The following is a 12,111-nucleotide window of genomic DNA, read 5'->3' as shown; positions in this document are numbered from 1 at the left end:
CTTCCGGTGTCTCGACTTCCGCGCGCTAAACGCTGTAAAGTAAAGGTCCTTTAAATAATCCGGAAAATAATCCTTTTATACTCTCTGTGTAGTGCTCTGAATATTCATCCACTAGTTTTGCTTTTCCTTTTTAAATAATATATATTTTTTGTGAGTTTGTGATTTTTAATATTTACGTCATATGGGTTTTTGTCATGTTTTCTCTGTGACCATTTTAGTTTTCTCTGTTTTCCTTCCCAAGACATGTTAGTAATTGCATTAGTGACTTTAAACTGCCCCTAAGTGTGGTGAAAGAAACACTGTGACGTTTCATCAGTGGTGTTCCTGGGGTCCTTGGGCGGGTCCCCTGGTTACTGGCACTAGTAGCTCGGTGGTAGGTTTCTCACCAACCACCATGCAGAAAGACCAGGTTCCCAGCCAGTGCCCGAACCCCAGCTCCTGGATGCAGTGCCGGTCCCAAGCCCGGATAAAATGGGAAGGTTGTGTCAGGAAGGGCATCCAGGGTAAAAATCCTGTGCCAAGTTGTTGTGCGGACCAGCTTGTCCGCTGTGGCGACCCTCACAAGTAGGGAGCAGCTGAAAGACCAACAACATCCCTGGTTACCCAGCTGGAGTTAATCGAGGGATGGGTCTAAACACGGATCTGCCCTCTTAATCCAAATCCACCTAGTGACCTTCTCTGCAGATACTGATAGTTCATCCCTCTTGCACTGCCAAGCTGCCACTGTTGGGCAATTCCTGCTGTATTATAGCTGGGGTATGTGAAGAAAATAATTCCACTGTGCTTTAATGTATGTGTGACGATAATAACTGGCGATTATTTTTTATGTTTCCAAGCTTCGTCAGAGCTTTCCAGAGTAAATGTAAATGAGTGTGTAAATGTGTGTGTGCCAATCAGAGTCTCATATCATTGCTCATTTGCACAAGCTTATATGTTCATCTCTCACCTGTCCACCATCATGCTGACCAGGATAAGGCTCTTACTGAAGATGACCGAATAAATGAGATCAAACTATTTAAATGGGAGGATGTTCATACACCATATCACATTTTCTACCACAGTGTTGTACCTGGTATTATCCTATATACAATCCATAGTATTATGGTCATCATCCCATAATCTTTACCTCATTTATCCTGGTGGTGCTGGTGTTGGATCCAAAGCCTGGGAATATTGTTTGCACAGCAGAAATGCACCCATTAACCCAGGAAGCCATGCATACACACATTCACACCTAGGAGCAATTTATCATAGCTCATCCACCTACTGATGTTATTGGACAGTAGGGGGAAGACAGAGAACATGGTGGAAACTGATACAGACATTACCAAATCAAGATCCAACCAGGCTTGGGTGGCATTTCCCTTATCCACAACCTTCCAATTAGCTACCATATCCCCAATGATATCAGCCTATCCTTCAATGATATCAATATAAGGGTTTCATTTCTGTCATGTTGATTGGATAGATAAGTATATAAGACAATATATCAGGAATGTCTGATCTTATCCTCTGCAAAGTGTCCGTTCCAATCAAGCACAAACCCCACCTGACTCCAACTGTTGAATAAGTCGATGTTATCTTCTAGATTTGATTGCCTTAAATATTAGCAACACACATGTATAATATCAGAACCAGCCATCACTCATCTCGCACATCATCAGTATTCATCGAGGTTGATTTCTGCCTTTGAGCCCTGATTGGGAGCCTGAATACTGTCCGGCGCCGTCCGAGCGGAATCATTTGATATGGAAAACCACAGTTGTGTTGCTTACAATGGTGCGTTACGGCATTGTGTACCGTTATGATTCTGCATGCGGTGGGGAGTGGGGGGGGGGGGGGGTTAGTGAACTGGAGGATGGAGGGGAGGTGAAGGTGGTGATGGTAGTGGTGGTGGTGGAGGAGGAGGAGGGTGGTCATGTCAGCTGGACTTGATGTGTGTGCCGAGATGAGGACATGCAAAGCGTCTTTCCAGATCAGCTTTCCATTTTAAACAGCACAGACAGCATGCTGCTTGTGCTCGGCCTTCACGATCATTCAGGATGGGACAGAGCTGAAATATTCTTCTCTGGTGACTGGAAAGAGTGCAGTGAATTTGCTAGCATGGAAGTTTTCAAAGGGATAATGATCCACTAAAAGGTATGTGTGTGTATAGATGTTATATATTCCTGTACATCCAGGATTTCAGTGTCATGTCTGTATGCATTGCTTTTGGGGATTTCTTTTAGAGGTGTTTTGAAAAGGTGTAGAAGACTTCAGGGCCATGCTGATGCAGGAAGTTTCACCCTTCTTCATTGAAGACACCTGATTCAACTCATCACTTAATTAGCAAGACCTTCCTCTGATACATTTGGGGTTTTATTAAGAGAGAAAACACAACATGGTTCATAGCATGTGTTTTCTCTTTCTTCATGTTCAAATCTTCTGTAGAAAATAAAGCATACCAAAGTTCTGCCTTTTGCCTTGGGCTTTCTTGAAGCCTCATTTCCATTTCAATGATGCTTGAGAGTATGAAAAAAAGCTCACGGTGGAATTGAAATGATCCCTTTTTTTTGGTATTTAATTAAAATGCAATCCCCTTTCCATTTCATGGAGACTTGTCAAAGTGGATTTATTTGTTCTAGTGCTACAGCGTGTGTTTATGATTTCCTCAGCGCTCATGGCTTCAGGGAACAGGAACGCAGGCTGGAGCGTTCCTGAGATTTCAGCCTATCAGCAACCCGAAAACGATGAGTCTCAGCAGGATGGAGAATGTCAAGGATACAGCGCTTTGAATTTGTCCGTAGACTCTGGAACTTCTTCGGCTGAACTTTCCCAGCTGCACTCCGACAATGAGAGTAGGTTTTTATTGACGTTTAAATGGATTCATTCTGTGCATTAAATTTGTGGTAAGAGAACGCTGGATAGATTACAGGATTAAAGTGCCGCTGCATCACTCTCTCTAGGCCAAAATGAGACTCTGGACTTTATAGGATTTGAAGTGAATCTTTTTTTTTTATTATAAATATTTATATGCAAACAGAGTCTGACGGCTAAAACTGAGAGGCTCAGGAGGAGCTTCTTCCATCAGACTCCACGATACAGACATGTCCATCTTACACACCTCTTCTTATTACTATTCATTCTTTTTTAAAGCTAAATGCAGTTTATTTATATGCACAGTCTAGAAGGAGTGGTTGGGTTTTTATTTCTGTGTATATGACAAATAAAAATCTTGAATATTTTCTTTTAGACTTCAGACTCTGCGACAGGTATTTACGCGAGCACCTTGACACAAACGGGTTTTCAGAAGAAGAGCTTCTGAACATTACGTTCGAGGCGTGCGATGCTGCAGGACGAGGTAAACTCTCTTCTTTTCCTCCATGGATGGATGGAGAATTGAGGAATGGATGGATGATCAGTGGAGATTGATGGATGGAGGATTGAGGGATGGATGGATGGATTGAGGGATTGATGGACGGATGATTGACGGATGGACGGATGATTGACGGATGGATGAATGACTGACGGATAGATGGATGGATGGATGATTGGATTGATGGATAATTGATTGATGGATGATTGATTAATCCCGGAGACAATTCAATCATCCAGTTGCAACATACAGAAAGTCAAGATTAACACAACACACCAACACACTGATGATTTTAGAGACTGAACCTTATCTCTCGACAGGAGAAGTCCTGGCCTCCACTGTAGTGCAGTTTCTGCAGGCCATGACTGGACACAGTGGTGCACAGGACAAGCTGATTGTCCTGAAGCACATGTTGGACCCAGAGGACCGAGATCCGCCTGTGGACAGAGAGGTGTTTCACACCACTATGAGGAAGTGGATCGCTCGGTGCAGTCAGGACGGGTGAGACGCATGTATCTCTACGTTATCGATACCTCTGTATGGCTTCTTTTTGCTCCAAACAATAAATATAATTATTTCATCAATTTATAGAACAAGTAACAGTTACAGTTTGGATCATTGTTACTTTTATCATACGTTTAAGAAAAGTGTTACCATTGACTTGTAGATTATTTGACGACAGCTACCAAGCATCAGGATCAGACTCCTGCAAAGCGACTGCGAATGGTGAGTCTTGTAAACAAAAGCAGTCAAAATTATTGGCACCCTTCAACAGAATGAGCAACAGCTCACATGTACTTAAGAAACTACTAAACCTGCTTCTTATGGTAATGATATATATTCTGTGTAATACAACAATATTTTAAATCAAGGAATTACGGATTGCATTTACAGCATTTGGTAGATGCCCTCATGAAGAACTGAGGGCATGAAGCCTTTATTATCGCCACACATACATTCCAGCACAGTGGAATTCTTTCCTTCGCATATCCCAGCTGAGAAAGTTAGGGTCAGAGCACAGGGGCAGCTATGATACAGTACCCCTGAAGCAGGAAGGGTTAAGGGCCTGGCTCAATTGCCCCGCAGTGGAGCTTGGTAGTAGTGGGGCTTGAACGTCACTCACCGATCAGCAACCCAGAGCCTCAATCATTTGAACCACCACTGAACCCAAGAGCAACTTGCATTTATCTCATTTCTACAACAGCAGTTGAGGGTTAAGGGCCTTGTTTAAGGGTCTAGCAGTCGTGGCAGCTTAGTGGTCCTGGGATCCGAGCTTATAACTTTCTCATCAGTCGTCCAACACCTTTACCATACCACTACTCTGATTATTTAAAATACATACACACAATGCCTCCTAGAAATCATTTATATATATCCATCATTATGGTGAAAATAAAAGGCTTGATGGTGGTCATGACACAGATATGGAAAATGCATAAACAGTTAAAAAAAATCCCATTAAGTGCACTGAAGGTTATAGTGCAGATGTTTGAAAAGCTATAGACCCAGTTACCCCAGAGTCTCTATGGAAGAGAACGTCCCCAAAGATCATAGTTTGAATCGATCTTACCATCTCTGTACCTACAAGTTGTTTAAATTAGTCAAAAAAAATTAAGTCTATACTAAAAGCAGCCCCAAAATAAACATCAAGCCTCATTGGAGCTACACTTGGGATCAAAAATCACAAATGGAAAAACACACACACACAAAGGGCTGTGAAAAAGGTGACTGTATACAAAAGAATGCCCCGAGTGTCTCAAATAGATGGAGGCGTATCATTAATCATTGAAGCTTTGGGGTTGTTTTGTAGTTGATGAATCAGAATCAGAGATGATGTACCAAAATATTTTAGTCTAGTTGCCTCTTCTAGGTGGTTCAGCAACCTATGGCTTTTTTTTTAAAAAGTTTACAAACCAAACATATTTCTAACCAAACATATTTATTTATTTATTTATTTATTTATTTATGCACAACGATTATCTTAGTCTCGCTCTGGCTTCACGAAATATTCATTTATAAGGGTGCCAATAATTTACGACGAACTCAAACTGATAAATGGACATGCAACTTTTTAACGTCATAAACTTTTGCTCATTTTCACAATAATTTTGCAAACAGCTATAACTCTGTTTATGCTGCTGTGTTCATAGGAGCTGAGTTTTCTCCTTCACCGGCTGAAACTACCTTCACAGACCAAAGCGAATATCGCTGGTTAGTAAAATCCTAACATCATACACCTAAGAAATAAATCCCTGTGTGTCATGCCGTTATAGGAAAACAATCAGCGATGTGATGGGGTGCTATTCGATGTTCCACCCAGACGGTGGCGGTTTAACACTAACGGCACATTCTGGAGTTTTATTCCTCTTATACAACACAGCAATTTTTTAGCAAAATGTTTAATTTTTATCCATTTATGGCTATGTTTAATGATGATGGTCATTAGCATAACCTCCGTCGTAGCAGCTATAAACAGTCTCTTGAATTTGATGAGACAAAAAAATGTAGTACATGTCCTGAAGATTTTGACCTGGATGTAAAAATTCAAGATAGAAGCTCTGACACTGGAGACTCCTTCCATTAGGTTAATCTCCTGTGAATGAGCTGTTGCTATGGAAACGATATATAAATCCATATCTTTTGACCAATCAGAATCACACACTTTGGTGTAAAGTGTATATGGTGTGTGTTACTATTATTCTGGATGATGATGATGATGATGATGATTTTTCAGCGATGCGGGTGATTTGTTGGGCCTGGTGGCGGAGCTGAAACACGCTCAGCGCAGACTGAGAGGCCAGAACAGCAGCCTACTGAGGAGCGTATCTCAGTGCGAGGAAACCAACCTTCAGCTAATGATGGATGTTTCAGAGCTTCGTAGTAAACTTGCAAGGTGCTACATCAAGTGTTTTTATCATTTTTCTCCTGAGTCAGCCTTACAAAGCTAACAAACGTCTCGGTGTTTGTTCTCTGTCCTGTGTTTAACATCCTCAGTGCCCAGCTGTGTGCAGGAAGAGCTCGGTCTTTGGCTGAGGAGCTGGATGAAGCCAGACGAGCGCTGAGAGAAAGTCAAGAGAAAACTAGCCGAGCTCAAGCTAACAGCCATTCACTGGTCTGTCACACAACCGACTCAAATAAACTGTTAAAATGTATAGAACAAATAACCATTTTAATGCTTAATGACCAAACAGTTCTATAACTATAGAAATTAGATTTAACCTTATGACTAAAATAGATAAGATTGCTCTAAAATCTAGGAATGGGGGTCACAGTACAGTGACTTCTGTGCCGGTCCCAAGCCCGGATAAATAGAGAGGGTCACGTCTTAATCACGCGAATCATCAGTACTTGAATTTCATTCCGGATCGGTGAAGACCCGGGTTAACAACGACCGCCATTGGCACCGTTGACCTACATGTGGATATTGGGCTACTGTTGGTCAAAGAAGTAGAGGAGGGAGGTGAGTGCATTGACAGAGAAGAGGAAAGGTAAGAGTGTAGGACTGAGAATAGGATCTCTGAATGTTGGTACTATGACAGGGAAAGGTAGAGAGCTGGCTGATATGATGGAGAGAAGGAAGGTGGATACATGGCGCTGCCAGGCAGGAGGCAAAGAGGAAGGCCAAAGAGGAGGTATATGGATGTAATAAATGAGGATATGAAGCTAGTGAGTGCAAGTGTTGAGGATGCAGAAGATAGGGATAGGTGGAGAGAGATGATTCACTGTGGAGACCCCTGAAGGGAAAAGCCGAAAGAAGACGACGACGAAGAAGAAGAAGAGATAAGATCACTCTAAAGTGGATAAAGTAGCTAGCTAACTGCTAGTGCAATTTTGGCACTGGTTGATATGAGTGGAATTTCAGTATCATTGTCTATTTGGATTAATTTTAAGCATCCAAATAAAATAATACCACAAACAACGACAATCTGATCCATGATTTAAGATGAATTAATTAACTTTTTGTTCACCAGGAATTTTCTCAACCTCATAAAATGATCCAGGTCTCTGTAATTTATACTTTCTGAGGGAATGTTTTTTTGTACTGATTTGTATTTAAATCAGTCAACAGTAAGAAGAAACCATTTCAGCTGAAACTGCCAAGCTACAAGCTAATACGCTAAGCTACAGCGCATGGATAGAGTTGCTAACTACACCACAAGCTAATAAGAAAAAAAGTAGCTCACTCCGGTAGCTATGCTCGAGCTACACGGCTACTTGATTTAAGCAGTAGCTCCAGTAGTTACTGGAAAAGCTAAATTATTTTAAAAATATTTCCATGTTACTAAAAATACACTTAAGCTAGTTGCATTGCTGCTCCTAGCTAGCTACAAGAGCTGCTAATAAAAATGAGCTGGCTGCATTGCTATTTATTGCTAGCTACTGCTACAGAATCAGGCAAAACTACTTTCTTTTTTGAAATACAAAGTTTAGTGAGCATAAAATAAAAATGATTGAAAGAGTAAAGTTTGAGATTTCTGTTTGGCTACGCTGTAATGATTTTGCCTCTTTCAGATGAAGGAGATTGAACACCTGAAGGCTCATATCAAAGTCATGGAAGAGATGGTACGCTGTCTTGTTTATGAAATCAGGAAACCGTTTAAAGAGAGAATTGTGATTTGTGTGAGATGTTAATGTTTTTTGTTTTTTCCCCCTCAGAATGAAAAACTTCTGCTGGAGAGGAACAGTGCAGAGGATCGGCTCAACAAACTGAAAAGAGCCAACACGGACATCAGGGTGAGAACTCCTTCAGCTGTTTCTTCAAAAAGTGTTGATTTTTATTTATTAATTTACTTTTTAAAGCAGCTCTGACTGTGGTGCAGGTTTATATGAATGAGCTAGCTTTAATACATTATCGTTTCTATAGTAACAGTTCATTTTCTAGGTATGGTAGATGCTCCATGTAAGCTAAGGCTAATAATTTGGAGTAAATTTAACGGAGAAAAACGTGTGAACGTTGACGTTTAACGTATGAAAGAAAAAAATGTGTTTTGCGGTTTCATTCTGCTTTGTCTTCAAAATCATCACCTTAAGAGAAGCTCAGCATCCTCACGGTGTTATTTCTTCACATAACAGCAGTGCTATTTATTCTGTAATTAATGTTCGCTTTATCGCTATTTAATGGATCTCTGTACTGTTTGTAGGAGGAACTGGAGGAACTGCGAGTGTTACTGGCAATGAAAGAAAGGGAAAACACCAAGGTGAGTGGATGGGGGAGAGGGGAGTAGATGAGGGAGGGGTCGAGGGAGGGAGAAAGGGGAGTGAGGGGGACAGAGAGGTGGGGAGGTGAGCAGGTAGAAGGAGATGGAGAGAGGGGGAGAAGGAGAGGTGGAGAGAGGAGGGAAAGGGGAGTGGTAGAGAGACTGGGAGGGGGAGAGGTGGGGTTCAGGAGAGGGAGGGGGAGAGGTGGGGAGGGAGGAGAAGAGAGGGAGGGAGAGGTGGGGTAGAGAGCGGGTAGAGAGAGATGGAGAGGGGAGTGGTAGAGAGATGGGGGGGTCAGGTGAGGGAGAAAGGGAAGCAAGGCGGAGGGAGAGGTGAGCAGGTAGAGAGAGATGAAGAGAGGGGGAAAAGGGGAGGTGGAGAGAGGAGGGAAAGGGGGAGGGCTAGAGGGGAGGGTTGGAGGTAAAGGTTGGGAGAGAGGAGAAGTGAAGGGGAGGGAGAGGTGGCAAGGGAGGAGAAGAGAGGGAGGAAGAGGTGGGGAGGTGAGCAGGTAGAGAGATGGAGAGAAGGGGAGGTGTAGAGAGGAGGGAAAGGGAAGTGGTATGGAGGGATGGAGGTGGGGGTTGGGAGGGGGGGTAGGGAGCAGATGGAGTGAGGGGGAGAAGGTGGAGAGAAGAGGGAGAGGGGAGGGGGAGAGAGGTGGGAGAGGGAGGGATGGAGAGAGGGTTTGGAAAGCAGGGGGGAGAGGGAAGGTTGAGAGATGGAGGGAGGGGGAGAGGTAAGCAAGATAAAGGAGGGAAGGGCAGAGAAGTGGGTAGAGGATGGAGAAAGGGAAGGGGTAGAGAGGGAAGGGGTAGAGAGGCAGGGAGAGACTTGGGGGTAGAGAGAGCGAGGGAGGGAGCCTATTTCAAGTCAAGTGGGTTTTTCTCATTCCTCTGTATAGCTTGTTTAGACGTCTGAATTTAAACTTGTATTCTCTTGATAAAGTTAATTTTTGTCAATATTAATATATAAAGTCTATCAAATAAATAAAAAAAAAATTAAAATGAGGGAACGTTTCTTTCCTTGATCTACAGGAATTAATTCTGATATATAAATGTAAATAAATTATTAATGTATCCAAGGTAGTGAGAATTTTATTAAAGTTATTTCAATGTTTGAAAAATTCTTGATAGATAAATAAGAGAAGGCTCAATAGTCTGGAATCACTAATTTCACTGAAAGTTCCCAGGATTCTACATAATTATTTTTTATGCATTACATTAAATGCATAGTTTTTTGTGTAACAGTGTGTTTTTGTGTCATCGTGTTCACTAACCGTGTGTGTGTGTGTGTGTGTGTATGTGTATTATATTTTCAGAAAAACATCACACTGCAGAAGCTAAAAGAGACTTTTCTGGACTACCACAGAATCATCGACGTACTGAATTCAGTATTCGGTTGAGAATATGATTGAAATGACCTTTTGTACTTAAATGGAACAGTTTGTATTGTATTTTTGTCGTCTTTCAGGGTCTGCAGTGTGATCTGGTGAGATTACAGGAGCACTCACAGCAAGCACTTCTCAGGTAAATCCCAGCAATCCGCCTGCTCTGATGTGTGACTGCGGTACTGTATGTCCCACTGATACTACATTTACTATAGTTAATATGTACATATGTAAGGTTTTAAAGTCATTGTAAATGCAGGTAATGTTTCCTTCACAGCTCCATACATTCATGTTGCAGATAAATGAATGAATTAAAACTGCTTTGATTTTAGAATAAAGCAGAAAACATTAATAGTTAAAATACTTTGTTTCTTCACCCAAACCTGTTACCTGTACATATTCACCCTGGAATATTCCGTAAGTCACATGTTCAACAGGAAGTCACATGAACAGAATTTCCTGTAGATCACGGGAAGAAGAAAATGAAGTTCTCTCATGTCTTTCTTCTGTATGTTTTGTGTGATTGACTTTGAAAGTGTAATTGTTACAAAAATATACATAAGACTATAATAAAAAATCTCTCTCTCTCTCTAATATATATATATATATATATATATATACATAATGTATGTATGTGTATATATATACACTATATTGCCAAAAGTATTCGCTCACCTGCCTTGACTCGCATATGAACTTAAGTGACATCCCATTCCTAATCCATAGGGTTCATCAATATGACGTCGGTCCACCCTTTGCAGCTATAACAGCTTCAACTCTTCTGGGAAGGCTGTCCACAAGGTTTAGGAGTGTGTTTATGGGAATTTTTGACCATTCTTCCAGAAGCGCATTTGTGAGGTCACACACTGATGTTGGACGAGAAGGCCTGGCTCTCAGTCTCTGCTCTAATTCATCCCAAAGGTGTTCTATCGGGTTGAGGTCAGGACTCTGTGCAGGCCAGTCAAGTTCATCCACACCAGACTCTGTCATCCATGTCTTTATGGACCTTGCTTTGTGCACTGGTGCACAGTCATGTTGGAAGAGGAAGGGGCCAGCTCCAAACTGTTCCCACAAAGTTGGGAGCATGGAATTGTCCAAAATGTCTTGGTATGCTGAAGCATTCAGAGTTCCTTTCACTGGAACTAAGGGGCCAAGCCCAGCTCCTGAAAAACAACCCCACACCATAATCCCCCTCCACCAAACTTTACACTTGGCACAATGCAGTCAGACAAGTACCGTTCTCCTGGCAACCGTCAAACCCAGACTCGTCCATCAGATTGCCAGATGGAGAAGCGCGATTCGTCACTCCAGAGAACGCGTCTCCACTGCTCTAGAGTCCAGTGGCGGCGTGCTTTACACCACTGCATCCGACGCTTTGCATTGCACTTGGTGATGTATGGCTTGGATGCAGCTGCTCGGCCATGGAAACCCATTCCATGAAGCTCTCTGCGCACTGTTCTTGAGCTAATCTGAAGGCCACATGAAGTTTGGAGGTCTGTAGCGATTGACTGCAGAAAGTTGGCGACCTCTTCGCACTATGCGCCTCAGCATCCGCTGACCCCGCTCCGTCAGTTTACGTGGCCTACCACTTCGTGGCTGAGTTGCTGTCGTTCCCAAACACTTCCACGTTCTTATAATACAGCTGACAGTTGACTGTGGAATATTTAGGAGCGAGGAAATTTCACGACTGGATTTGTTGCACAGGTGGCATCCTATCACAGTTCCACACTGGAATTCACTGAGCTCCTGAGAGCGACCCAGTCTTTCACAAATGTTTGTAAAAACAGTCTGCATGCCTAGGTGCTTGATTTTATATACCTGTGGCCATGGAAGTGATTGGAACACCTGATTATTTGGATGGGTGAGCGAATACTTTTGGCAATATAGTGTATATACATATACAGGGGTTGAACAATGAAACTGAAACGCCTGGTTTTAGACCACAATAATTCATTAGTATGGTGTAGAGCCTCCTTTTGCGGCCAATACAGCATCAATTCGTCTTGGGAATGACCAATACTGCACAGTGGCCAGAGGGATTTTGAGCCATTCTTCTTGCAGAATAGTGGCCAGGTCACTGCATGATGCTGGTGGAGGAAAATGTTTCCTGACTCGCTCCTCCAAAAAACCCCAAAGTGGCTCAATAATATTTAGATCTGGTGACTGTGCA

At 42.3% G+C, this 12,111-nt stretch overlaps 1 protein-coding gene across 2 annotated transcripts in view; it reads left to right on the top strand.

The window, feature by feature from the left end:
- Positions 1–1,993: 1,993 nt before the first annotated feature.
- Positions 1,994–12,111, top strand: part of mrvi1 (murine retrovirus integration site 1 homolog) — a 54,531-nt gene continuing 44,413 nt past the window's right edge. Inside the window, exons 1-13 of one of the 2 annotated variants that reach the window (XM_058400559.1) lie at positions 1,994–2,139; positions 2,655–2,837; positions 3,233–3,340; positions 3,676–3,856; positions 4,023–4,081; positions 5,506–5,566; positions 6,090–6,248; positions 6,350–6,467; positions 7,868–7,918; positions 8,012–8,089; positions 8,497–8,553; positions 9,873–9,932; positions 10,025–10,080. In XM_058400559.1, coding sequence (XP_058256542.1) covers positions 2,660–2,837; positions 3,233–3,340; positions 3,676–3,856; positions 4,023–4,081; positions 5,506–5,566; positions 6,090–6,248; positions 6,350–6,467; positions 7,868–7,918; positions 8,012–8,089; positions 8,497–8,553; positions 9,873–9,932; positions 10,025–10,080 — 1,166 coding nt within the window. In that variant the 5' untranslated portion in view covers positions 1,994–2,139; positions 2,655–2,659. Of the gene's footprint in view, positions 2,140–2,654; positions 2,838–3,232; positions 3,341–3,675; positions 3,857–4,022; positions 4,082–5,505; positions 5,567–6,089; positions 6,249–6,349; positions 6,468–7,867; positions 7,919–8,011; positions 8,090–8,496; positions 8,554–9,872; positions 9,933–10,024; positions 10,081–12,111 lie in introns of those variants that run through there. The other variant, XM_058400558.1, reaches the window with a different exon arrangement.

This window comes from Hemibagrus wyckioides, linkage group LG10 (assembly GCF_019097595.1).
Source record: "Hemibagrus wyckioides isolate EC202008001 linkage group LG10, SWU_Hwy_1.0, whole genome shotgun sequence".
NCBI classification, from domain to species: Eukaryota; Metazoa; Chordata; class Actinopteri; order Siluriformes; family Bagridae; genus Hemibagrus; species Hemibagrus wyckioides.
This window is presented reverse-complemented; position numbering and strand designations above follow the sequence as displayed.